We start from the raw sequence: 27,573 nt of genomic DNA on the forward strand, positions 1-27,573 counted from the left end.
CCATGTCCTGGAAGCAGCCCTGCCCTGTTCCAACCTGGCTCAGCCTTGACGGGGCCCTTTTCCTTACCTGGATCCTCCGGGGCCTTTAGCCAGCATTCAGCCCTGCTCTTATCCTCTAGTCAGTTTTGATCACATCATCGGGAACAACCCAGCCTTTTCCCACTACTCCGCTCTGCACTTTGAATTCAGTTTGCACCCTTCGGATGAGAGCCTGCTCCCTGACCGGACCGTGCAGGGTCTGACACCACCCCCCGTCCCACTGCTGACCTGTGAATGGACACGCCACGCCTCTGCCTTGATCTCAGCTCTCGCTTCCTCACCAGCCCTGATGCAGGAGCATCTTCCTGCTAAGTCCTCGCCGCCCAGCTCTAATTCATAGCCCCATCTCTCTCTATTCAGCTCCAGCAAGTCCAGCTGTGGACAGTCTTTGAGCATTTATTCTAAAGTCCCACAGGGCCCAACGCTGGTGCAAGAGGCTCCCTCTCATCATTCCAAGTGCAAACACTCCCTGTGCCCATTTGGCTCCAGTCAGACAAACTGAAAGACATGTGGTGGCATGAAGTGGTCTGTACAGTGTTCCTAAACACCCAGCTTAGTGGCACAGCCAAAATTCCAGGCAAGAATGAAAAGAATTATACAAACTGGAATTATACATGCCAGTGGAGGCAAGGAGATGTGTACACGATATAGAAAAGAAAGAAAAGTCATTGGATCTGCTTCCGTGATGGTGTGAGACCTTCACTTAGAACCTGAATCTACACCTTCTGGGGAGGTTCTTTTGTTCCAGGAAACAGCGAAAAGGAGGCTATAGACAGTCAGCGTTAGAGCCGAGGGTGGGCTGAGAGCAAAGAGGTGCATGCTCTGGTGCCAGGTGGTACTTAGGTTTATAGGAGATCTCTTTATTGGGTATGTAAATGTCCAATCGCTGTGTTGTACACCTGAAACTAATATAATGCTTCATGTCAACTGCAATCGAACAAACTTTTTAAGAAAAAAAAAACAAGAGAGGAAATCCTAAACTATTCTAAATTATAAAACCAAAAGTGCTGGAGGGCGTTACACAATAGACATGGAAATTAAATGGACAGAATATATGGAGAGTCAAAGCAAAGCTTCTGCCCTTTGACACAGCCGTTTTTCTTCCTGGGGAGAAGTCAGAAATGCGTATGAATGTTTATGCACAAATACATTCATTGCCACGTTCTTTTTAAATGGCAAAAATGTGGGAATGGAATGTGTGCCAACATAAGTAAATTATGTTAAATAGAAATGATATGACACAGGCAGCCATTTAAAAATTGTTTTCAAAGACACGGAAAATTTGCCTCTTATAATTTTTAAAAAAGATATAAAGCTAAACATGTATATATACTTACAGTATTGTAAGAAAAAAAGGAGCGTGTTTGATCTCAAGTAACCTGTGCTGATACCACGACAGGCTTAGAATGACCCCACTAAGGGAGCATCGCAGGTGGGGGGCAATGCTGTCCTCAGGCAAAGCATAGCACTAGCATAGAGACAAAGTCTCTGAGGACGATGCTCTCCTGGGGGTCATTTCCTGGGAGTCTCCTTTAGTTGAAAACAGAGATCGGACAAGTCCTTGGGTCACTTTGCTGGCCAAATATATCAGTCAGAATACTTTCGATGTAAAGAACAGAGACCCTGACACAAACTGGTTGATGCAGTGAGAAAATGTGTCGTCTGGCTCAGGAATTGGAGTTAGGATGGAGTTCAGAGAGTGCAGCCTCAGCGGTTAATTCAGGGGCCAAGTACACCAGATCTCCTCAAGCTGCTGAGCCATCCATCCTTTTTGATTCATCCTCAGGTTGGTAGCAAGCTGGATGCGGTTCCAGGCATGTGTCCAAACATGAAAACAACCAAAGGACAATGCACTTCTGTAGCTTCCTCACACCCACAACAGATGTATGCCAATTTTTTTAATCCATCACTGACAAAAGGAATGTGATTTAGTGGGTCACACAGGTCCAACTCTAAAGATGGAGATGGTTCGACTCTAGAGACAGATCCCCTTCCCCTCAGCACGGAGTGGGGTGAACACCTGAGAGATTCAGGGTTCACTTGGAAGGCAGAGACAGGGGGAATGGTGCCAGGCAGGTTCTTAGAGTATAGTTTACCAGCTAGCTCCTGATTAATGTGGACAGTGAGGACAGGTAAGAGAATATACATGGTTGACCCTTGAGACACATGGGCTTGCACTGTGCAGGTTCCTTAAATGTGGGCTTTTTTTCAATAAATACTGTAAATGCATTTTTTCTTCCTTATGATTTTAATAACATTTTCTTTTCTGTGGTTTACTGTATTGTATGAATTCAATATATAGCACATACAGCACACAAAGTGCGTGTCAGTCGACTGTTTGTGTTATTGGGAAGGCTTCTGATCACAGTAGTTATTAGTAGTTATGGTTTGGGGGAGACAAAAGTTACCCGTCAGTTTTCAATTGTGCGGGAGAGGATCAGTGCCCCTAACACCTACATTGTTCAAGGGTCAGTTGTATATTAATATAAAAAGGAGAAAGACAAAGAAAGTGTGTATGAAAGCAAGAACTCTTTGGCAAAATAGTCATTAGGCCCTTAGGAATATCATCGTAGAGATCCTGGTAGCGAAAGGCATGTTTGGATCTGATCAGATTCCACCACCAGCTTTAGAATAAAGAGTTTCAAAAACCCAGAAGAAGAGGGGAAAAAAAGGTAGACATTTCCAATTGCTGGGAGCCTAGATGGAAACTCAGAATGTTTGAAAAGCTCCTTAAAGTGCTGTTGTGATGATGCAATCAGAGCGATGGTAAGGGAGGCGCTCGTAGAAACATGATTACTGATGTTTTACAAGAACAAATACAACAGCTGGAAACACCTGCCTTTCTCTCACCACCTGGTCTCTCAGCACCATCTGGCCCCTCGCTCATCCCTTTGCTTCTCTGAAACACATGCACTCTCTAGAAATACAGAGCTTTGCCTGTCTCTCCACTTCCTAGGAGGGGCCTCCTCCAGACCTGCCCCTAGAAATCTGGCTCTCTGTCTACACTGGGAAGCTGGGATTCTTCAAGGAGCCGAGCACTTGACACAGGGCCCTTGTTTTTCGCAATTGGGACACTGCGAGGCATCATACAGCAAATTTGCTTCCCTCAGAGCTTTGGTCACAAAACCTAAAGTTATGTGTCTCTCCTTATCATCTTGGGCAAAGGACCTCCCAAAGCTACTGGCACTCACAGCATCCCAAAAGGACATGTGTCCTCCTGCCTGGGTCAGGGGGCCACGTCACAGCCACCAAGGCCCAAAGGCCCTGATTTGGAGGACATTGTTTTCCAGCCTCCGGCAGAATCCCTTCTTCAGATTAATAAAAATACCATCTTCTTGTCCCCTAGTGATGTCTGTCTGACCTTGCAGCTGTCTCTCCCTGCATTCCCCTGATGCCTGCCCACAACACCTCTGGGCTCCATTATCTGCCCTCCTGGGAACAAACCATTTTCTAGCTAATTCTAAAAGGCTCAAGCCAACATCAGCTCCACAGGGCAGCAAATGAAGTCTGGAGCCCAGTTCGCCAGACCTGCAGCCCCCACAGAGACCCTCTCCAGGAGAGATGATCCTGGTAGGCAGCCAGCGGCCTGACCTCCACCTGCCTCCTGTCTCATCTCTGCACCTGCCATTTGCACTTTCAGCTCCAGAGAACATCGGCTGGGATAAGGAGCTCTTCTTCCAGTGGCCCAGCATTTTGCCAGTTCCCACACCCGGGGGGCACTTTGAGTGTGAGAGCATCCCTCCATGCAGCTCAGGGAGGGTCCCACCCTTTCTCCCACTGTTCCTAAGCCCAAGTCAGGAGGGAAGATGGCATCAGGCCTGACTTTCAGGACACCTGTCACTTTAAGAATGACAGGCAAAGCCCCAAGGGTAAGTTTAGAGCTCCCAGAGGCGCTCAACACTGTAGGGCCTGTGCTGCCAGCACGGTGACTCCAGACTACTTCACTTGGGATCCTGGACACACACCTCTACCCCAGCCGGGGCCGCCAGGCTCTCTAGTTCCCCACTCAAACTGATCACCCTCCTTAATGACACTGGGCTTCGTTGGACTTCTGCCAGCAATTTTCTTCGGTCTTCGTGCCCTCGGTGTCCCCAAATATTCACATGGATAATGGGATCCTTGCCTCAGTGCCACATGATCCCCACTGAGCAAATGGCCCTTTCCCCGAGGCCTCTGCCATCATCTCTGCTGCCCTTTGCTGCCTTCTGCTGGCCATCAACGTCAGTGCAGGTAACCTTTCTGGGCTCTGATGGCTTTCACGGATGTACTCATTCAACAAATATTTAGGGCCACTCAGTACTGCTTAATGTCTAGACACAGGTGATTCAGCAATAAAAATATATGGTTCTTGCCTGCCAGTAGCACAGTCCAGTGAGGAAAAGTGAAGAGGGAGGCGATGGGGAGAGGATATGAATGAATGGGAATGAAGGACTTCTAGAGAGCCCCTGTGGAAGCCTAGATTTGCTCGTCATTGCATAGACTTGGCCTCCGAGCACCTTCAACCCAACAACATCCTTGGAATTGAGCGCCCCTTCCTTCCCTGTTAGGGGGGAGTGTGCTAGTGACATCTGCCTGCTCCCTAGCATTGTGTGGTTTTTTAATTATAAATCAAATGTTTCTGGGCAGGTGTCAGTCATTCTACCAGGCACTGGACATAGACTAGGGAAATGGAGCTCCATCCCCCATGGCGCTTACAGTTAGTTAAGGGGTTAGACAAAAGTGAACAATCAGAGCGATTGCTTGATAACAATTATGGTGTTACCTGGGGCTGTGTTCTGTCTTGGTTATACCCAGTAAGAGCCCTGTACAGCATGGACTGGGCATGAGATCCATGATTTGGGGGTACAAGGAATGAACCACATTCCTACACACACAGTAGGCATCGTGGGAAGTGCTAAATGCATGATAGAGGCTGCAAAGCAGGCAAGGCCTGAGGGCCAAACCATGGTCTCCAACAAGCTTTGCTGAAATCAGCAGCTCGTGTGCCCTTCCCTCCCCTGCAGCTTGCCCACTCCATCCTGACACTCTCTCCTATCCAACTAACTCCTCTCCAGATGCAGATCCAGATGTGTGAGACTGTGCTGGCCAGGACCTTTGGCAAGTTGCAGTCAAGGATAATTCAAGAGCCCTGTCCACTCTGTTCACCAGAGGGTACCCAGTCCTTCGCGCAGTACTTGGCACATAGGAGGCACTCCATAATTCTGTGGTGATTCTTGAATGAACATGAATTTTGCATAATTATTCAGGCAGGATCTTAGCTTTGCAAGCAATTCAGTTGCGATTGGACTCATTTGATTGGTGGAGATAGCCATTCCAGTTCATTGTAGTCCGAAGTGGATTCATAACTTAATTTGGTGTATTGGCCACCAACAGGGTGTAGGCTCTGGGAGAGAGAGCAGCATGCAGTGAGGGTGCTGGCAGGGGTGCAGAGCGACCATGAGAACACATTCCTAAGGTCTGGGAGGCAGACCTCTGCAAGCGCTCTGCTCTCTTTGACAGTCCTAGTGGTCCCTGTGCTGGGAGTGGCCGACTTTTACTCAGAGATCCAGCAGGGGCGGCAACACATGTTGCTTAAATCTATAGCCAGTTTGTAATTTTGGCCTCAGACAGTAATTACAGCTGCCAGGGCTCCTTGGGGAGATAATTACGGAGAGGATTCAGCGCATTCATTTTATCTGCACACTTAACCGTCAATTAAATCATTACCGTCTGATCCTATTCCAGAGACTAGAAATGTTCTGAGAATGTATAATTTTGAAGGCACTGCAGTTTGTTTTCAGATGGTTTTAAGTGAGAAATTGCCCAATTTCCAGAGCGGAGGCCCATGTGCGTGCTTCCCCATGGCGGTAGTGCCAGGGATGTTCTGTGTCTTGAGCAGCCTGTTTCCCTGGAGGCCCACACCACAGGAGGGGCCAGGCCAAAGGGCTTACTTAGCAGGCAGTACTGGTTTTGCCTTTGATCTTCCATGGAGTTCATGCTTTTCCAGAGCAGAATTACTATTAGGCCCTAGAGGTCAGTGCCTGGGGACAGAAGGGAGGGTGGCTTGCTTTGCCAAGAAGCTTCCAAGGAGAGTCCTCCCCTGCCGGGATTTTGCAGGAGCCCTAGGCTACCTTCCAGTAACTCATGGTAAAAAATGTGGTCTTTCCACTATGGTATTTAAAAGCATGGGCTCTGGAGTCAGACCACTGGGCTCACATTTGGCTTCCCCACTTCTGCGCTGTGTGTTCTCGAGCACGTGTCTGAACTTCTCTCAGCCTCAGCTCCCCATCTTTGAAACAGCACAGTGGTAGGCCCCGCCGAACAGAGCTGTGCCAGGACCTGAATGAAAACACAAGGCAATGTGTTCAACACCATGTCTGGCACTTCATGGTTGCGAGGTAAACTTCAGTAACTGATGTTATATTTAACACATAGGTAAGTACAGGAGGAGAGAAGCAGAGGGGAAAACCAGAGTGTCCACACCAGCCCTCTGTACACGTTTTTTCCTGCACGTACATAACTATGATTAATGGTTAATTTATAGGCACAGTAAGAGATTAACCACAGTAACTAATAATAAAGTAGAATAATTATAACAATGTGCTATAATAAAAGCTATGTGAATGTGGTCTCTCACTCAAAATATCTTACTGTACTGTACTCATCTTTTCACTTAAATGAAGCACCCTGCGCCTTCTCTCTGGCGCATCCAAATTGCCAGCATCACTGTGTGGCCAATGTTAGGTAACATGGCGGTGGTCGCTTGAACACAAGCACAGTGATACCACAACAGTCAATCTGACAACCATGTTGGCTACTAAGTGACTGAGGGAGGGGAACATCTGCGGCGTGGATACGCTGGACAGAGAGATGGCTCATGTCCCCAGCTGCACAGAGCCGGACAGTGTGAGACTTCATTGTGCTACTCAGAGCAGTGAGCAGCTTAAAACTAAGGAATTGTTTGTTTCTGGAATTTGCCATTTGATATTTTCAGACTCCAGTCAACCACAGGTTACTGAAACCGTAGAAAGCAAAACCATGGATAAAGGGGGGACAACTGCACTTCTTTCCGTTGCAACTCAAGCGTAGCCTCCTGTCTGTACATATACCTTTGTGGTAGCTCCCATAAGGCTGCTTTGTAGTTTTGTGTTTGCTTTCTGAATGGACTTTGAGTCCTTGAGAATAGGGATTGTGTCTCCTTCATCTCTGATTCCCTGGGCCCTTGTCTGGGTCCCAGCAATGAGTAGGGGCTCAGTATTGGCTGAAGGAGAGAGAGATGGAGGGCAGGAAGGCAGGAGGCCTAGCTTCCCATGCGCTCAGCATGAAGTACTAAAGCCCCTTTCCTGACACACAGACTGGGGCCCTTCACCGACAATCATTGCATAATTTTGTCACATTTTCATGTTTAAACTCTTCCCGACCCTGCCCCCCTGCCCTGCCCACTGAAGAGTAGAATGGAAAAGCCCTCACTGACAACATCCATGACAACACAGAGACTCTCCCTCTCTGGGGGGACTTTTCGGAAACATCTGCATAGTCCACGAGGAGAGAAATGCAGCTGAGCTTTGAGGGCCCAGGGATGCTGGGATAGCTAACAATTTGAGGTGATTTGGTGACTTTGTGAGATGGAGAACATGCCAGATGGTGAGGCAGTAGGAAATGAAGACAGAGCATCAAGGAGGCTGTGGCCTCCAGGAGGGCATCAGCACCACCTGCTTTGTCTTGAATCTATTCTGAAAACAGCCTTTTGCAGTTTGAGGGTGCCGTACATCATGTATGGGGAACTGGTTCAAAACTTGGGGGGAACATCATTGCATTGATGGCTCCCGTGAAATGAGCAGGAGACACACAGGCATGTCATCGATCTTAGCTTCTGCACGCAACTCCAGTCCCCGCCGTGCTCAGCACAAGGCAGAGGCCAACGCAGCCGCACATACATCCTTCTCCAAAGAAGAAAGCATCCCATGCATGCCCTTGTGCTGGCTTCAACAAGCTAACCGCGCTTTATTTCTTGCAATTTCATGCTGTGATTATTCCACTTCAGTCTATGCTGAAAAGGGCAACTGTCCCCACTGTGTCTCCAGCATAGTGTGGTGCCTGGTTTTGTTTTCCAGACCTACTGAAATCATTTGATAAAGTGGCAAAAATCTCCTCTGCTGCATACACAAAGAATTATTTCAAAATAACTCCCTTTCATGGGCCCTTCATATAATTCTGCAGTGTATACTCAGAGTTAGATGCCCATCTCTACAGCCTCCACAGAGGCCTGAAACTCCCTCCTCACCCCACAGTCAGTCACCATGATGCTTGGCTGTGGTCTCATGGTGGGATGAATTGGCACCAAGATGAGACACTTACTGCCTTGGCCTGGTGATCAGTGCGGAGCAATGGCAGGGCTTGGTGAGGAAGGGAAAACCAGGAGCAGCAGGGGCCTTCATCTTCAGTGTTGAAGGGGGTGGCCAAGGATGTTACTGGTGGTTACAGGGAAGAGAGGTGTAAGGTAGATGGGCAGTTTTACAAGAAAGTGCAGAAGCAGAGGCATTGAGGAGCGAAAGAGACAATGCTACCACCCCACCTGAGATGCATGGGACACAAGGGATGGAACAGCTTTCTGGTGAGAGGGCTGCAGAGAGTGTTGAGCCTTCAAGAGAGAACCAGGATTCACTAAGGCAGAGGCATGGAAGGAGATTTCAATAAAGTCAAAGACATAGTGGATGGCAGATGGAGAGCACCAGGGGAGGATTGAAGATGGTTCGGATAGGGGGGTCTTTCAGGGAAGGGGAATACAGGACAGGATGTGGGTGACAGCAGGGAATAAACAGGCGACTGGGCAGTAGGGCAGAAGGCGAAGTCGGGGAGACCTGGTGAGTTGAGTCTCAAGGGTCAAAGCCTGCCTTACCTGCAGGAGGTAAGGTAACTGTTGTCCTGGGGTCGGGAAGATAAAGCCTCCGCCACTCTTAGACCAACTGCTCTCCCGGCATTGAGAGGCAGGCCAAGGTGTGTCTCCTCCATGCATCTGTTCATTCATTCACTACCCAGTGTTTGTAAACCTTGGGTCTAATAAGACCCTGGCCTTCCTACTACCTTAAACCCTTACCTGCCTGCTAGACCACCTCTCCTGCTGCCCTGCCCTGGACTGTGCCCATCTAACTTGTCAATCACTGCATCCTCCCTTCTCCTCAGTGCCACTTACTGTCCTCCCGACAAGCAGACATGCTTTCCCTATAACACGATACCTCAGATTAGTAATAATGTGCTGTTAGCTTTCCTGCATCAAACACCTGCTCTGTCCAGGGTACTGCACCAAGCACTGTACTTGCATCATCAAATTTAACCCTCACCCTGTGAGGTAAACAGTAGTATCTCCCTAGATGGGTAAAAAAAAAAAACTGAGGCTGGACTAACTCAGATATCTAACATCATGAGGCAAATAAGTGGTAGAGCTAGCATACTGATGTAGAGAGTTTTTCTGTTGTTCTATGCACACTCTTGCAAGAGTGTTCTATGCACACTCTTACACACCAGTGACTTGGGCCAATAGAATATGGGAAGGGTGACAGTTCCAAGTGATAGCTTTACAAGCATCACATGTTTCTACTCATCCTCTGGAGCTTTTGGCATCTGTCATGGGAGTTACCAAAGTCCTAGAACGAGAAGACCCAGAAGCACACCTCCACCTGTCTGGAACAAGGTGCAGCTGAGCCCAACAGAGCTGCAGCCAAGCGACAAATCCATGGGTAAGAAACATGTGGACTGTTGTAAACAACTAAAATTGAGTGGGGGATGTCACATGAGCTGACCAATACAGATGTAAACTGAGATCTTTCTGATTCCATACAGTGCTTTTATTTTTGTCTTTATTTTTATTGTCGACACTATTACAGATGTCCCCATTTTCCCCTTCTTTGCCCACCTCCACCCAGCCACCACCCCCCTTCCCTCTGTCCATCACCACACTGTCGGCTGTCTCTGAGTTATGCATGTATGTTCTTTAGCTACTCCCTTCACCTTCTATTATCCAGCATCCCCTTCCCCCACCCACAGCTGTCAGTCTGTTCCATGTATCCATGCCTCTGCTTCAAAATATCTGATCATAAATATGATTTATAGTTATAAAACTAGCTAGCAGGAGAGAGTAACTGGCATTAGTAAATATTGAAATTTACCAGCTGTGTCTTACCAAAAATTTTTGCATGATTATAGATGGATTTTTAAAAAATGAATATAATTGTTTTGCTATTTCCCAGTTCTATGAACTTGAGCATATATGTTCTCTGACTAATTCTTCACACAGTACTTTTAAAATCAGTGTCCGTCTATCTCTCAGTGCTTCTCAGGCAGACACCAGGGCTGTCTGGCCTGGGTCCAGATGTGGAACTCTCTTCACACCCTTAGGAGAGGCTCTCTTTCATCACCTCATCATCTGCTTGAAGGAGGCAGGCTCTACCTGCTCCAGTTATACTCTTCTTTCTCTTCCCCTGCCTCCTTGCTAGGAAAAAAAAAAGCTGCACATATCTGCGCCTCTCAGCAAATCTCCCAAACCTGCTTCTCGGCTGGTCAGGCCGCTCAGAAGAAAACACAGCTGTGTCTGTCACACCCAACCAGCTTCTCACTGGCCAGTCAACATAAGGGTCACACAGCTGTGCTGGTTCTAAAAGACTTTCCCTTCTGTGCTGTTATTATTCAGCCCAATTAAGAATGTAAAACTATAACAAGGCCTAAGAATGTTCTGGAAAGTCATTTTGTTTTCCTCCTGCTGGCGCTGATTCAGTATTCCTTATGAGCTTACATCCCCAAATGGCTTTTCATGTGAGCTTTTGGCTAATTTACTTTCAGTTGTTTTGCTTTTGCTGTTTCTTCCCCCACCTAATCAGCTGCTTCAACATAACCATAATTTTCGAAACCAGTAGGTGTGCAGTGCACAATAGGCAATAAAATTGATTAACTGGAAACCCTTTAAAAAAAATCCTTCAAGCTAATGGAATCCTTTTTTTTGTTTAAATTTTAGCAGTTATGTTCTGTGGGATTTTCCCACAAATGTGTTTTTAAATGCATTCTGATAAGACAATACTTTATAACTACAAGGGTTTGATTCTTTCAAATTGGAACCTGATTTTTCCTGGTTTTCCTAACCTGAAAAGTTTTGAGGTACAATCTTATGATTTTACTTATATGGCATTCCTTCCCTCCTCTTCTGATAAAAGAACCCCTTTTCCTCAAGGACCCACCCCTGCCTTCTCTCTGTCCGTGCGGTTTGGGTGGACCTAACTGCACCCTCAGTTCTAGGAGTGGCTCTGGGCCCCCAGGGCTGTGTCCAGTCAGCACATTCAGGCATTGGCTAAGGATGGGGACATGACCCAGTTTAGGCCCAGGAGTTCTGTAGGAACCATCAGGAAACATTACCTCTTTCCTCTGGACTTGGGGCTGTGAGATGCAAGTGTGGAGTCCTAGCTGCTACCTTGCCATCACTGTAGTAGAACCTGTGCCAGAATGGAGCGAATCAAAGGAAAGCAGAGTTGAAAGGGACAGAGGAGGGGAAAGGGATAATGAGTCCTAGTATCGTTGTCTGAACCTCTGGAGGGAGGAGAGACAACAGGCCACCGAGAGATTGTGAAGTAGCATTGATGGCATCACTTAGTATCTCAGCACTCAACAACTCAGGGTGGAACTGCCAGCCCCTGACCAACATGAGAAGGTGGAGAGAAAAGAGAGATTGGAGGGCTGGGGCTGGGAGGCCTCAGATAGTGATGCAGGCTACACAGGGCCTTTGCCAGGGACAGGTTTCAAGGCTGGCAGAGGCAGGCAGGGTGGCGTGACCTCCACAAAGTCAGTCGTGCAGAAGCTGTAGCCTGGGGCTGCAACCAGAAACTGAGACCGGTTAGGGCAGAGCCAATGTGGTGCACATAGGTGGCACTGTCATCTGCAGGTGACGAGAGTGACTCTGTAAGGTATGCTCAGCTCCAGGGTCTGCAAGAGTAACTCTCAGCCCTACCTAGCACAGGGCTGAGGCTTCTGCTGCGTGTGCGCCCTGACTCGGGAGGGCTGTGGAGGCCTCAGGAGGCTTGGGAGTCTTGGGCCTTGGGAATGGCATCGGGGAGTGTGGGGTGGCACCCATGCCCAGGGCCTCCTCTTGTAGCTTATTTTAATCATGGGTAACAGATACCAAATGGAACTCACTTGAGGTTTTTGTAAGGGTAGAGGAAATTTTCTTGAAATTCAAGGGCAGGAATATATCTAGGTTCCAGGAAGGACTGAAGCTGGCAACTGGAAACTTTTGGGAAGCCACATAATGTTTATTTTCTCTTTCACCCTGCTCTCTCCTTTCTTCATGTCTATCTCATAACTCTCTTCATATCTATCCATCTCTGTCTTTCTCTCTCCATATTCTTATTTCTCTGCCTCTTTTTCCCCTTTCTTCCCCTTCCCCATTTTCCCAAAACAGCACCTTTCATTCACCCATTTGGGTTGGGTGCCTGCCCTTAGTCCTAACAGCCAAGATAGTGGGTTGTGGAGGGAAGAGGACTACGAGAGAGCTCTGTCTTACAAAGTGACATCCAGGATGCATAGCTCTGGGTGGGGGCACTACAGACAACAGGGAAGGAGTGTTGTCACTGTGTGCTGGGAAGTCACTCCTAACCCCCAAGGGCTGGCCATCAGGATACTAGTCAGCAGTTCCCACAATAGTCTTCAGTGGTCCTGACCTCTGCATTCACACCTTTATTCAGCCAACATTCATAGAGCACCTGTCATGTGCCATGTTCTATTCTAGACCCTGGGAATACAGTGTGGAGCAAGGCAGGCAAAATTCCTGCCTCCGTGGAGCTTGCACTCTGGTGGAAGGGAATAGACCAATCACAAATGGCAAGAAAGTAGGTCACGATAAAGTCGAGGATGAAAATGCAACAGAGAGATATGTTTTAGAGTGACTGTGATGGTGGCTGGGGAGGTGATACTGAACAGAGGCCTGGAACAGGAAGCAGCTGAGCAAAGACCAAGGAAGGAGGGAGAGCAGGCAGGTGTGGCTGGGACACAAAGCCCTCTGGATTGGAGTTGGCACCGTGGCAAGGGGATGGCTGCCCCTGTTGTTCTGGTCCCCAGCCCCTCCTGAGCACCAGGGGAAAGGAGCTGAGCTCAGACTGTCCCCTGTGAAGGCTCATCTTGCCTAACAGGGGTTCCTACCAGAGCTATGAGAGTTCGGCTTCCCCACAGGTAACAGCAACACATAATTCATCAAAGAGGAACAGCCCTTTCCCAGTCTTTGCTGCACCCTCGTCACTTTTCTCCTTCACCCCTATTTGCAGCCCCTTGATGAAAACCCTAATACATAGAAACAAACACAGGGAGGCTGCCAAAAAAAGGAGACAGAGAAATATGGACCAAATGAAAGAATGGATCAAAACTCCAGGAAAAGAACTAAATGAAATGGAGATAAGCAATCTATCAGATGCAGAGTTCAAAACACTGTTTATAAGGATGCTCAAGGAATTTAGTGAGAACATCAGCAGCATAAAAAAGATCCAGTCAGAAATGAAGGATATACTAGTTGAAATAAAGAACAGTTTACAGGGAATCAACAGTAGAGTGGATGAAGCCAAGAATCAGATGAATGATTTGGAACACAAGGAAGCAAAAAAATAACCACACAGAACAACAAAATGAAAAAGAGAATCCAAAAAAAATGAGGATAGTATAAGCAGCCTCTGGGACAACTTGAAGAGGTTCAGCATTCATATCATAGGGATGCCAGGAAAACAAAAAGAGCAAGAAATTGGAAATCTATCTGAAAAAATAGTGAAAGAGAACTTCCCTAATTTGGTGAAGGAAATAGACATGCAAATCCAGGAATCACAGAGACTCCCAAACAAGATGAATGCAAAGAGGCCCACTCTAAGACATATCATAATTAAAAGGCCAAAAACTAAAGATAAAGAGAGACTCTTAAAAGCAGCAAGAGAAAAGAAGCTAGTTGCCAGATGGTTGCCAGATTGGGATGGTGGGGGGACAGTCAGGGAATGGGTGAAGAGGTGAGGGGATTAAGAAGTACAAATAGGTAATTACAGAACAGCCATGGGGATGCAAAGTGCAGTGTAGGAAATGGAGCAGCCAAAGAACTTACATGCATGACACATGGACATGAACAATGGTGGGGGGATGGCCTGAGGGAGTTGGAGGTGCTGGATGAAGGGAGTCAAAGGGGGGAAAATCAAGACAACTATAATAACATAATAAAATATAATTAAAGGAAAAAAGAAAATCCAGGAACTTCAATTTCTACCTGAGCTGAACCTCTACCATTTGTATCTGCCCTAAGATGATTGCCTCTCCCCACATGGCTCAACCATTCCCTGAAAAGTATTTGTCTGCATTGTATCCCAGATCCCAATTGTCATTTACCATTTCTGCTCCCAAGGGCCCAGAGATTCTCTTCTGCTCATCTCAAGGGGTCTCAGAACTGCTTCTCCCAGTTGCCATCTTTTCCTGTAGTGCTCACCCCAAGTGTGGACACAGCCCCTCTCAGCTCCCCAGAGCACCCTAGTGCCAGGCTGTAACATTTAATGAAAGTTTCCTAAGAGGTGGAGACGACATGAAGGATTACAAGACAAAACAGATCGTGTGAAACTGAAAAAGTCTGTAGCCAGGGATAGACACATCTACTTCACGATGTAATTGTCCCTGCCAACAGGAAACTGCCTGCGAGGAACACACTTCACATCATTATGCACAATAGCCTCTCATGGTCTCAGCCTCTCAGGCTAAGATAGCATCTGGACTTTACTTTTGATAATCTAAGTCCACCAATAGCCCCGCAAAGAGCTTCTCCCCCTCAGCCCTGGGCCCCACAAACTGTCCTATAAGTAGCTCCTTCCCCGGGGCACCAGGTGGAGGGGAGGCATGAAGCCGAAGTCAGTGTTCTTTCCACTCACCAAGTGGTACACGTGCCTGGAGGGGGTTCCTGTCTTTTTTATAATCCTCACCCGACAATATGTTTTTATTGATGTGAGAGACAAACATGGATGTGAGAGAGAAACATCAGTCAGTTGCCTCCTGTAAGCATCCTGGCTGAGGATGGAGTCCACAGTCTTTTGGTGCACAGCCCCACCCAGCTGAGGCACCCAGCCAGGGCAGGTTCCTGTTTCTGATTCACACAAAGGCCCAGCGTGAACAGCATTGTGCAGAGATACAGTTAGTGGCCTATTATCAGTCATATTTTTTAGAAGAGCAGATACTCAGATAAGAGAAAAGTAATTGTGCTGATAGGTTTTTTCAATATTGTGATACGAAAAGTTAGTAGTAGAAACAGTACCAAAAATGTTAATATTGTTAATAACATCAATATAAGCTTCAAAGTGTTTGAGAAGAAAATTTCTTACATCATACCCTCTTTCAAACAATGAACACCTTTAAGGATTTCTCTCTCTTATGCTCACTCTCATCTTTCAGAGAAAAGTAAGCTGCAAGACATAGTTTTAAAAATTACCACATAGTTTTGACTTTTCAAAATCAAGTTCTGTTTAGTCTATTAAGTGTGTTTATTCCATGCAACTACATCCTGATGTTTGAGTGAATTCTGAGGACTCCTCCCCGGGGAAGGAGAACACACCCACGGTCACGCCTGGAGGAAAGAAGGGGAGCATGAAAGGCCTGGGAGGGGGGCTGGAGAGCCCGGCTTAAGGCCAGCATGCAGTCGGTGTTTTATCCCTCATGGTACCACAGTGGGCTACAAATTCCACTCCCGTGCTCTTTGGTCTGTGTAAACTCTGGGAATCAGTGACCATCTCTGGGGCCAGATCTGCCGAAGTGAGTATCACCACCCAGTCGGAAGAGGCTGGTCCCAGCAGGTGCCCCAGAAGGAGGTTGCCCAGGGCCTGTCATCTGTCCTTCAGGTGGTCTACGGAATCGATTTCAGCAGCCCCTCTGTTGTTCCTTTCTCTTTCTAAGCCTCTCACTGTGGGGAGGAGAATCCGTATTTTACCAGCTCTCCCTCCTTCAAAAGTTTCTACTGGCTGGCCATACCTGTTAGTAGTTCCTAAATTAATTTTCTTTTTGTACTCTTTCTCCTGAGGCTTTCTCAGCCTAGAATACCTTTCCTCTGCATTCTTACCATATGAATCCTAAGAAATCCTCACGGTTCGGTTTAAGTGCCACCTCCGCTGCGAAGTCTCCAGTGACTACACCCCACTTAACACAAAGTGCTCCCGTGGTATTTCGGTTATGATTCACAGGGACCACATTCTGCCTCTAATTGTGGCTTTATAGTTAGTTAATTCATCTGTCTTCTCTCTTGACTGGGAACCCTTCAGGTCCAAGGCTGTGTTTTCTCCTCGTGGTATAAAGTAGGGTCTTTCACAGTCACTGTATTGATGTGTCTTGCTGATTTGGGCTCTTTGCTGACCTTTGCTACAGATGGTGACTGAGCCTCTCCTGTCTGGTCCACAGAGAAGCTCCAAGTATGTGATGGTCCGTTCATGTTCACCATGACAGGAGGGGACTGACTGGTCCGTGTGAGGGCGCCCAAGGGAGGGTTAGGGCAGATGCAGTCTGCACATTGCTCTTCACAGTGTCTGGAAGCACCCAAAGGAGACACGGAAGTACCCATACATGCAGCAGGCTGGGTGTACCTCCCTCCAGTGTCTCCCTCATGTCAGGCAAATGAGAAGTAGGGGACATTGGGGTCTTGCTTTTTATCCAGAAAATGCCCATTATTCGTAAGTGGTAATGGTGATATCCTGAAGTCAGGTTCATAGGTGAACAGATCTAGCATGCATTTTATTGTGCACTGATGTATAGAGTCTGCTGGTGATTGACAGGTAGATACATGAGTCTTCATTTACTGTCTCTTTGGTATTTATAGTTACAGCTCTTTGTTATTTTTCACAGCTCCATTTGTCCCTTTTCAGGAAATACTGAATTTAAACACTGTGGTGCTGTTTCATGACCAGCCAGATGCCACCTGCCCCCGGGCCCCTTCACAGACCAACACTTCCACGGGGCCAGGGCGGTGAGGACTGTCGAGGCCAGCAGGGTGCTTCAGCTGCTCCCAGAGGGTCACTCAACTCTGACTTCCCTGCTGCCCTGTGTGTCCTCCAGTCCCATCCACACTGCTTCCAGGGGCCCGCTCCCAAAACACTGGTCTGATTGGGCCCCTCCCCTACTTAAAATCCTTTAGTTACTGCCCTTTGTCCAGAGCTCCCAACCTGGGCATTCAAGGTCCTCTGTGACCCACCTCCATTTCCTCCTTGCACTTCACACTGAGGCCATGCCCAGTTACTGGTGATCCACACTGTGGTGTTTTCTACTCACACCATGCCCCTCTTTCTGCTTTCACGTTTTCTTGTGCTGCCTTGCTACCCTCTTTGCTTGGCTGGGTCCAGCTTCTCTTTTAAGCACCTGGGTCCATTGTCCTCTTCTGCAGGAAGCATTCTGAACACCGTCCGACTATGAGTTAAATGTCTCTTATCTGTTCTCTTCCAGGTACCCTGTGCCTACTCTTAACATAATATTTGGTGCCACTCGGTATCACCTGCATGTGTCCTCCACAGCACATCAACGGCTTTGTGAGGCTGTTAGTCATCATTGTATAACCAGTACCTGGAAAAATGCCAGGCCCAAAGTTGGCACTGAATGCATTCTTGTCAGATAGGATTCCAATTTCTTTTATCTTACAGTTTGGAAAATGATTGCTGATTTGTTAGATGGAGTCTTCATGTCCTATTTTCAAATCTATAAGTGTGGTGTTTCTCTTAATATATAAAAGTAACCTGGTGCTAGCTCTGAAAGTCAAAGAAACTTCATTTTTCTTGAGGATTAAATGAGGCCCACCTTTCTTCCAGCACCCAGTTCTCCAAGGACAAGGCGACACCCATGGGCGTTAAGACAGTGCAATTAAGTTCCCCATCATTGTCTCAGGTGAGATTTGTGGCAACACAAAAGCCCAGGCAGTTTCATAAAGGTTTCTGCTAAGTAGCATCTTAGTTTAACAACCAGCTGGGAGACCGACAACTAATTCTTCCATGATGCTCAGAATTCCATCATTCTTGGAATCGCCATACTGGCTGCTTATCTCAGCAACCTTTGAAGATGCCTCTTTGCATTACCTGCATCATTTATTATGTTCTGTTCAAGTAATGGTCAATCCAGTTTCCTTTAAAATGATCACCTTGCAGAGGGAAATGGGGGATGCAATCATTCATTTATTCATCAAAAATATTGATTGAATACCTAAAATAGATAAAAACTCTTGCCCTAGCAGAGCTTACATGCTAATAGGAAAAACAGAAAATAAACATTACATTGGGTTGGCCAAAAAGTCAGTATGTTTTTTTCCATAAAGTAAATGACACATTTTTCACTTTCACCAATAACTATTGATTTGGATATTTTGAGTATGTCAGCTATCTCCCATGTGGTATAACATTGATTGATTTCAATTAATGTCTCAATTTGATCACTGTCAACCTCAACTGGTCTACCTAACTGTGGAGCATCATCCAGTGAGAAATCTCCAGCATGAAACTTTGCAAACGACTTTTGACACACTCAGTAAGTCACAGCACCTACCTGGTACTTAGAAATGCTTGTTGAATGAATTAGTGAATAAATACCATGAATGTACACTTGGAGTAACAAATGCCAAACATCTTCTACTTAATTTCATCAGGTAACGTAAGATTTTCCTTGCAGTAATTCCATAACTTACCCCTTCATCTGAAAAGCTGTGACTTCCTCTTCTCGCCTCTTGAGTAGCATCTCACTCAGAGCCGTGCTTCTTGCTCGTCTCCAGTGAACCCCTCTCTCTCAGCAACAGTCTACGTGTCACATGTGCCACCATTCACCACCTTTCCTCTCAAGGTTGACTTGACGGTGGATCCTAATATACTTTTCTATGAAGACTGGACTGTTCTGAAGTCTGTTCTGAACTGAGAATCCTTTTTTAGAAAGGCGTCGTAATGGAGTTGGCAGCCAGGGTGCAGTAATTTGGTATCCTGAGCATAGTACTTAAAGAGCATACATTTGGGTCCATAAACCATGGTGGCAGGTCCTGGCCCTGTCATTTACTACCTTTGTTAGTTTGTCTTTCTCAGACTCAGTTACTTCTGTAAAAACGTAATGACAATATCTATCACAGAGAGCCAAGGTTGAATAGATAAGGTATGCAAAACTCTTGAGGTTAGAGCAGGGTGTTTCAGTGCTCAGTAAATAGCAGTTATTACCCAAATGGACTCTTTCATTTTCCATGCTATTGCCCCAGTCTCCTGGCTGGAAGTATAGTTACAGTCCTTCCGCTTTATGTCTTTAATATACTGATTCTTTAATGGGGGAAGGGGAGTGAAGAATAAAGGATTCCCTCTTTGCAGAAAGGGAGACGGGAAGAATTGGATTCTAAGTAGGCATCTATTTGCAAAGCTGTGGTACATAATAAATAGTCAACAAAATCCCGAGATTTTTATGCTCTTTTAAATAAATTTTTAAAATTTAAGTTTAACAATATTAAGTACATGTAAAATTGAATCATGTCATGAGTCACTTCAATTTTTGACAAGCTTCTTAGTTGAAAGCCCTCAGATACTTCCTGTAATCAAGGCCCATTTTCAAATTCACAGGAAGATATTATCTAATGACCCACTCAGCCTTTTCATGTTCTTAATTCAGGGTCAGTTTCAATGGCCTGCCTCACATCAGCTGTCATTTTTGTGATCAAAATGTCACTTCACATTACAGTTTCCATTGGGACAGTTCTCATCTTTGGTTTCAATTCAATGTAATTCAAAACAGATTCATATGTCTCAGGACAATTAAATTCGCCTAAAATCTCCTCTGTTCAGATAAGATTGTAACGACTACTCCTGCTGATGCCACTAAACTTCCTGGTACCTTCTAAGGCCCTAATGCTGCCTGGGAGGCCACTGGATCTGATAACAAGGTCATCTGTTTCTGCCACTGACGTGGGCCCAGGCCCGTGCTGCAAGCAGCCAGGCCAGCCTTGTGGCCACCAGTGCCGAGCACCATTGCCGTCTACAGTCTTGATGCCGCAGTCTCCACCCCATCCTGTTACCAGGTTCCTGCTGGGTCAGTATAGAAAACTATTTTCTTACACTTCATTTAACAGAAATCTTGACTGAGAAACAGCGGATTAGGTGATAAGAGTTTGGAAATGTGTTGTAATTTGCTTAATTTCGTTTTGCTTGGTTGGCTGAGTTGGTCCAGTCTTCTTTCCACAAGACTAACAAAAGGGGTTGCATCACAGCACAGTTCGCCCAGCCATACTCGACATTGCCCTTCTCCTGGAACAGCTGAACAACTTTCCTCACACCTGGCTCATATACCTGGCTTTCCCTAGGAGAACTTTGTTTTCAAGAACATTCTCTTGCAAGACCCCTGGTAGAGATGGCCCCTTCATTCACCAGACACATTGAAACTCTTTTACCTCATCATCTCACGGCTAGCGGACTGCAGTCTAGAATAAGAAAACAAAGGGTCCTGGGACCAGGCAGTATCAGGGCCCAGAAAACTTACTCAGCTGAAGGAGGAGGAAACCAGCAGTGTAGTCCACAGTGTTCTGGGGGCTGAGCTTGACTCCCTCTAATGGCACACAAGGAAACTCACTACATGAGCACAGCCCAGCTATGGAGGTCAGGTCGGAGCTTTACTATGATTTGGCCATTGGCAGCATGGCCTCTGCTGGTGGTATCCCTGGGCACGGGACAGGTAAAAGACTGACTGAGGCCATAGCCCAGCCCTCTCAGCAGGCTTCAGGTAAGGCCATAACAAATCAGAAAAAGAAATAGTCTCTAAGGCTGTGGCATTTGGGGAGAGCTGTACCTACCCAAAGCAGTCTGAAGGGGTTGCTCAGATGGAGAGGTGAAATTAAGGTCAGAACAGAGAAGAGTGGGGTCATACATGGAACTGAGGGGCAAATGAAGTACACACGCAGGTCACTAGCCAGGGGAATCCAGAGAAACAGAAAATAAGATAGGAACCCATAAGTGGGATATGGCACCAGCTGTGGGCTGCTAGAATGGACTAGAGTGTCTTAAAGTTATCTCCTCTGCCTAGAAAACCAAGGCAAAAGCTCAGATGTGTAGACTGGACTTCCAGATGAGTTGAGGAATCCTGTCATTGTTAAAGCTTAGACTTTGAAGTTAGAGGTCTTGGGTTCAAATTCCAGCTCTGACAGTAACAGTGTGGCTTTGGAGAAATTAATCTTTCTACTGCCTCTGTATCCTCCATAAAGAACCTTGTGGGACTCCTGTAAGGTGAAAAGTTTATACCATAGTGCCTGGCACACTACAGGTACTCAAAAGCTGAAGGAATGTGGCACAGCTGTCTAACAGCAGGGTCACTAATTCCGGATCGCGTTCATTGGTGGGGCTGAGCCTGTTGACACTCTGCCTTCCCTGATGAGGAAGGACTCAGACCAGCACCCTGGGCCCACAGGGATGGGTCTCCCAGCTGAGGGAAGGGGCCCTGGGAAGCAGGGCCTGTTGTGGGTGGTGGGGTGGGAAGTAGAGCAATTTGGAAGGTATTCTAGAGCATCTGCTGGTCTGGGAAGGTTGTATTTGAATCACAACATAAGGCAAATATCCATTCACATTGTCCTCCTAGACGCAGAAAAGAACATACGCTTTCCCAGGGGTATGGGTGTGCCCACCCCCACACACTGGCTTCAGAGCCAAGGGTCACAATCAGACACAGCTTCCCCTCTACAGCACATGCTCTGGCTTGCCTTACTTTCTCTGATTGCTTAACACGTGAACAGTTGCTCTTTGCAATTCCATCTATGTATTTCCAGTTTGTGAATATCTGTGGCTCTCCCATAGTTTATATGATATATGTTTTGTGTTACTGCTATGTCCATGGAAGTGACCCTGGCTTTTGTTCTCTCTGTGACTGCAGCTTTAACAGTAGAGTGCCCTTACTCTCTACTGGAAAGTGTCCTGAGTTTATAAATTAGGCCGACTGCTGGGCTGAGGGTGAAACAACAGATCGTGCTGCTCTAACTCTAGGCTCCACCAAAAGCCTGTCCCTTCAGAGACTGGAAACAAGGAAGGGAGCTTGCTCCACTCGGAGCCCCTCCCCTCTCCCCAGCCTCATTCCCTACAACTCCGCCCTCACACAAATTCTGACAACCCTTCCAGTGTGCCACCTGCCCTTTCCTGTTTTGGTGCCTTTGCACAGGCTCTTCCTCTGCCCAAGATGGCCCTCCTTCCTTCCTTCCTGATGGACTCCCCTTCAGCCTGATGCCCCAGCTCTAGCCTTATCTTTCCTTTTGCTTGTTCATTTGTTTTTGGTTTTTTAGATTCCTCTACATATAAATGAAACCACATGGTATTTGCCTTTGTGTCTGACTTACTTCACTTAGCAAAATACCCTCTAGGTCTATCCATGTTGTCGCAAATGGCAAACTTTTATTCTGTTTTATTGCTGAGTAATATTTCATTGTATATATGCACCACATCTTCTTTATTCATCCATCTAATAATGGACACCTAAGTTGCTTCAATATTTTGGCTGCTGTAAATAACAGCGAAATGAAGATAGAAGTACACATACATATCTTTTTTAATTAGTGTTTTTATTTTCTTTGGATAGATATCCAGAAGTAGAATTGCTGGGTCACATGGTAGTTCTATTTTTGTTTTTGGGGGGAATCTGCGTACTGTCGTAGGCAGCGGCTGCACTGATTTGCAGGCCCACCAGGGTGCACACAGGTGGCCTTTCCCGGAGGCATCCTCACCAGCACCTCTTTTGTTGATTTTTTGTCAATAGCTGTTCTGGCTGCTGTGAGGTGATACCTCACTGTGGATTTGACTTGCTTTCTTTGCAGACTCAGAAACAAAAATCAAACTGATGGTTGCCAGAGGGGAGAGTGTGGAGGGGCGGGGGAATGGAAAAGGTGAGAACAGTGTAATCAATAATAGTGTGATAAGTTTCTATGGTGACAGACAACTACCAGATTAATGCGGTAATCACATTGTAAGGCATATAAATGTCTAATCACTACATTGTATACCAAAAATTAATGTAATATATACCAACTATACTTAAATTTAAAAATATTTAAAAAGACTTATTGTTCAGCATTCTCTCTGTAGACTTCCTCAGTCCCCAGGAAGTCTGTCCCTCCCTCCTCTTTGCTCTTACGCATATTAGTGTGCACCTTGAAATCAGAGCATGTGTCTCACCCATGGAAATGTGTCCCCAGCATCCAGCACAGTGCCTGGCACATTACAAATATATGGATGAAAACCAAAGCATTCTTTTCGTCTCTTCTTCCTACAGAAACGATGACTGTGGTGAGAGGACTGCTTTGCCGAGGCACAGTGGGACAACCATCTTACAAAGATCTTAAGTAATGCTCCCTACCCAACAACACCCAGACGGCTCCAGTGACCAAATGCTCAGCTGTAACCACAGCAATAACTGGCCTTCTTTCCAGACGGGGTTTGGTGAACACGAATGGTCCAACTGTTGCGGGTGGTGTGCTCTAGGGGAAGCACATCTCTCATGGATGAGAACCAAGATCAGACTATGGAAGAAACCAGCTGATACAGTGAGAAGACCGAGAGTACCCTGAGTACCAGGACTCTTAGTGAGGGGGTCACAGCATCTGCCCTGGCAACATCATACTGACATGATGTTATTTGCTTGAACGCCCTGGAAGGACAGAATATTTTAAAATATATCCAGGTGCTAACTAGGCAGCAGATTTAATTCACCTTTGAGCTAACAACTGTCTCCAGAAAATAATTTCACCCAGAAAATGCTCCAGCTTTGCAAGGAATAGCCTCAGGAGTGTAATAGGATAAGCAGTCTGTTCCCCTGGAGAAAATCTCTTGCAAGGAGGGCAAGTTCACAGCAAATTCACTGCCCCCTCCCAGGCGCATAGTAGCGAGTACCAGTGGATTGTGGCCCTCTCTCCTGCTAAACCCATATTCCAAGGGGTCAGAATCCCCAACACTGTCTTCTAGATGGCCAGCAGCCACTTCCTTCCACCTGGTGTTGGCATTTGAAAGAAAGCTCATTGTCATTCCTGTTAAAGAGGCATCCATTGCAGTGGTGTAAACATTCTGAAATACCCTTTCCCAGGTACACTTGTCCACTGAGGGCACAGCCTCAGAGACAGATGTACCATTGTGTGAGCCAAGCTCAGAGAGAGATAATGCAGTGGTCCCCTGACTGAAGGCACAACTTTTGGGCCTTCTTGGCCTAAGTACCTTCTGGGGTATTTCCATATGCAACAGCCCAGAGGCATAGCCTTGGGTAGCCACAGACGGGTTTCCTTTTCACTTCCAGACACATATTATCACTTTCATAGCACTTGGGGAATAGAAATACCTACAAGAGTGAAGGTCAAGGGCTCTCCCCGGTATCTCATTCATTACTCAACTTCCTCTGTGACCATATCAGCCAACCCACTGCCAGCTGCGTTCCTCATATTCATTGCTTCTGCCGTCATATAAATGAAACCAAAGGCCTCTCAGCATGCCCTGGGAGGGGTGGTCCTGTCTCTCCCGTGATAGGTGCAAGGTACTCCATCCACACACATTTTCACCACTCTTCCAAGATAACATTTCCCTTTTCCTACAAGCCCTTTGCAGCAGAATCCAGAGTTGGATTGTAGTGTACCTTCCTCGGAAGCTCATTATCTTCATTTGAATTAACATGTCAATGTGGGACTAACTGGGTGGAAACAGAATCATCACAGGTCTTCAGAAAGTTAGCTGCCTGGTATTAGAAACTACCCTTGCCCTGGCCAGTGCAGCTTAGTTGGTTGGAACATCGTCCCATAAACCAAAGGGTCATGGGTTGGGTCTCAGTCAGGGCACATGCCTGGGTTGCAGGTTTGTCCCTGATCAGTGCATGTACGAGAGGCAACCAATCCATGTTTCTCTCTCGCATCAAATGTTTTTCTCCCTCTTTCCCTCCCTACTCCCTCTCTAAAATTTTCATCTTGTCCTGGAGTGAGGACTTAAAAAAAAAAAAAAAAGAAAAGAAACTACCCTGATGCCAGATCTAAAAAGGATGGAGGCTGCTGGCTGTGTGAGTCATCATGACCACACTCCAGTGTCACGAGTTCCCAGCCTGCCCAATTCATTTGTCTCTAATTGGCTTTCAACCTCCAGGACCCAAAGAGGATCCAAGTTTGTGCCAATGTCTGATGACATGAGAAACATGCAACTTTCTTTGCCAGCTCTCTCTGCCTATTCCTCCCCATTCAGATATCCATCACCATTATCAGTGTTTAGGACCAAAACATGGAAGACTAGTGCCAGCTGGATAGTTAGCAGAAATATTTTCTCCAGAGCCAGGCAGATAAGCCCAGAAGAATGGTCCCAGATTAACCAGACTGGCCCAGAGAGGTACCAGGCAGCCATCCTAGTAAACATTGACACGTCCATGGCACTGGGAGCCTGGGTAGGAGATCTTGTGGCAGCTGTGCCTATCGCTCCCCCTCCCAACCCTCCTGCCCAGGGAGCTAGCAGCCCTGGGGTACTAATGAGCATGCTTCTGGTTTGTTGGTATGAAACAGAAGGTGGCTCTGTAGGGCCCAGCAGGCAAAGAGGCCTGCCCGCATGGCAGCAGGTGGCTTTGTGTCTGGAAAGCTTTAACTAGCCAGTCCAGCTGTGGCCAGAGGCCAGTTATAAATTTGAACTACCTTAGCCCATCTGTAAGTCTCCCTTTGTTCTCTTGCATTCTGTTTGTTTCCCTTTAGTTTCCTAGTAAATGTTCCTTTTGGAAAATTCCAACCTTGTCTCATTGAACTTGGCGGGGAGAGTATTCTCCAATGCCTTTTCCAGAATGGAGAAGGAAATTAAAGTACCTTGTAAAAATAAAGATGCAATGGGAAGGGAAACACTGGTTAGATCTTAGGGAGAGGCCTTGGGGAAAGCTGGTTCCAAGACACGGGAAATTCCCCACCCACCTGGCACTGATTCTCAGCCCCTTCCCCTTGCTGCCTTTGTCTTCAACGAGTTCTGTCCTGAATGTGTGTTGCTGCAAGAGCACCTTCCTGGTCAGTGAACTGGGCGCATCCAGCAGGCAACGTGATGCCCAGGAAGCACACTGGTGTGTGACCAGGGGAGGAAGAGGGGAGGGGTGGGAAAGCAGTGGTTTTTATGATGTGCATGTTTTCAAAGTGTTCCAATGATCATGACTCTAAATGGAATGATTTAGTCCTCATGGCCATCATTAGAACTACTTTTCATGGGAGAGAACAAGTCACACTTGCATACATAAACCAAGAAGATGGATTTGGAAAATGTCTTGCTATCTTCATGGCCATTCTGTCCTGCAGTGGTGTTCCAGTTATCTATTGCTGCATAATGAAGCATCACAAATCTTTGTGGTTTATATAGAAGGTTCTTATCTCCCATGATTATGTGGGTGATTGCCGTCTCTTGGAGTCTCCTGGGGGCTTTCAGATGGCAGCTGAGTCTGGTATCCCCTGAATGCCTGACTGAGTGGGAGATCCATGAGGGATGTGTTGCTCACGTGTCGGGCCTCTCCTCTGGGATGACTGGAGCAGGTGCAGGCTGGCTGGGCATCTCTCAGTAGTCTCTTCACGTAGTTAGCTTGCGCTTCCTCACAACGCAGAGGTCTCAAAGCAGTCACACTTCTGACCGAGCAACTGGCTTCCCCCAGAGCTAACATCGCAAGAGGACCCAGTAGATGCTGCAGGGTTCTTCTAATAACCTCTGAAGTAACTCAGTCATCCCCACCACACGTTATTGGTCAAGAGCAGATCATAGGCCAACCTAGACTCAAGGGGAAGGGATTACACAAGAATGGAATACAAGAAGGTGTGGCTCAGGAGGGCCATTTTGGAGATAGTGGGGATGGAAGTTGGAGGGGAAGGTGTCACTAAATCAGAGGGCTTCCTGGATAGTTGTCAGTTTAAAAGCACGTGCAACACTTAACATGCATGAGGGTATAATAAGAGGTGAGTAATAAGGGGCAGAGGGTGGGGAAGGGATATCCATGGGCACTTAAGTAGAGCAAAGCTAAAGAAAGGCAACTGGTTATGATGGTTATAGAGCTTACGAAGTCACAAGAAACCCTGGAGGAAAGCCACAATTGTCATTCTGTGGACTGCTCCGATGCTTGAGTTGGATGCTTTCCCCTGCCTCATCTCAGAGCCAAAGTAAAAGTTCAAACAAGACATTCTTGGAAATGTGGTGATTAAAATGCTAAGTATGCTAATGGAGATTCTTCCTTTTCTGAAGACTTCAGAAAGAATTACTGCAGCTAATTAAGAGAGGGATTTTATCAAGTCTAGTTTGGATGAACATAATTCTGGCAGTTGTCCCCCTGCGCAAGGTCCCCACATCACTAGAGTTGCCATGGCACCTTCTCTAGTCTGTCCCTCCCTCTCTTGTAGGAGTCCTGCTGTATGGGGTAGCCTGCTGATCTTCCCCCTACCCTGGCCCCCATTTAACTCAGCCACTTGGCTAGGACTTTTGAAGTAAAGTTAAAGAAAGTGATTTAACAAACCGAGAAAAGGATGTAAAATACAGATATGCAAATGGCCACAGACAGTGTCTGCACCCTGTATGT

The 27,573-nt window shown here is 46.6% G+C and overlaps 1 protein-coding gene across 2 annotated transcripts in view; it reads left to right on the forward strand.

Annotated features, from left to right (window-relative positions):
- Positions 1-25,763, forward strand: part of SYT9 (synaptotagmin 9) — a 182,358-nt gene extending 156,595 nt beyond the window's left edge. Inside the window, exon 7 of one of the 2 annotated variants that reach the window (XR_004903904.1) lies at positions 23,299-23,534. Coding sequence is in view for 1 of the 2 variants with exons in the window: in XM_028517552.2 (XP_028373353.1) it covers positions 23,299-23,307 (9 nt within the window). In the remaining variant the exon portion in view is untranslated. Of the gene's footprint in view, positions 1-23,298 lie in introns of both variants that reach the window. The other variant, XM_028517552.2, reaches the window with a different exon arrangement.
- Positions 25,764-27,573: the final 1,810 nt, after the last annotated feature.

Source organism: Phyllostomus discolor, chromosome 6 (genome assembly GCF_004126475.2).
Source record: "Phyllostomus discolor isolate MPI-MPIP mPhyDis1 chromosome 6, mPhyDis1.pri.v3, whole genome shotgun sequence".
Classification (NCBI taxonomy): domain Eukaryota; kingdom Metazoa; phylum Chordata; class Mammalia; order Chiroptera; family Phyllostomidae; genus Phyllostomus; species Phyllostomus discolor.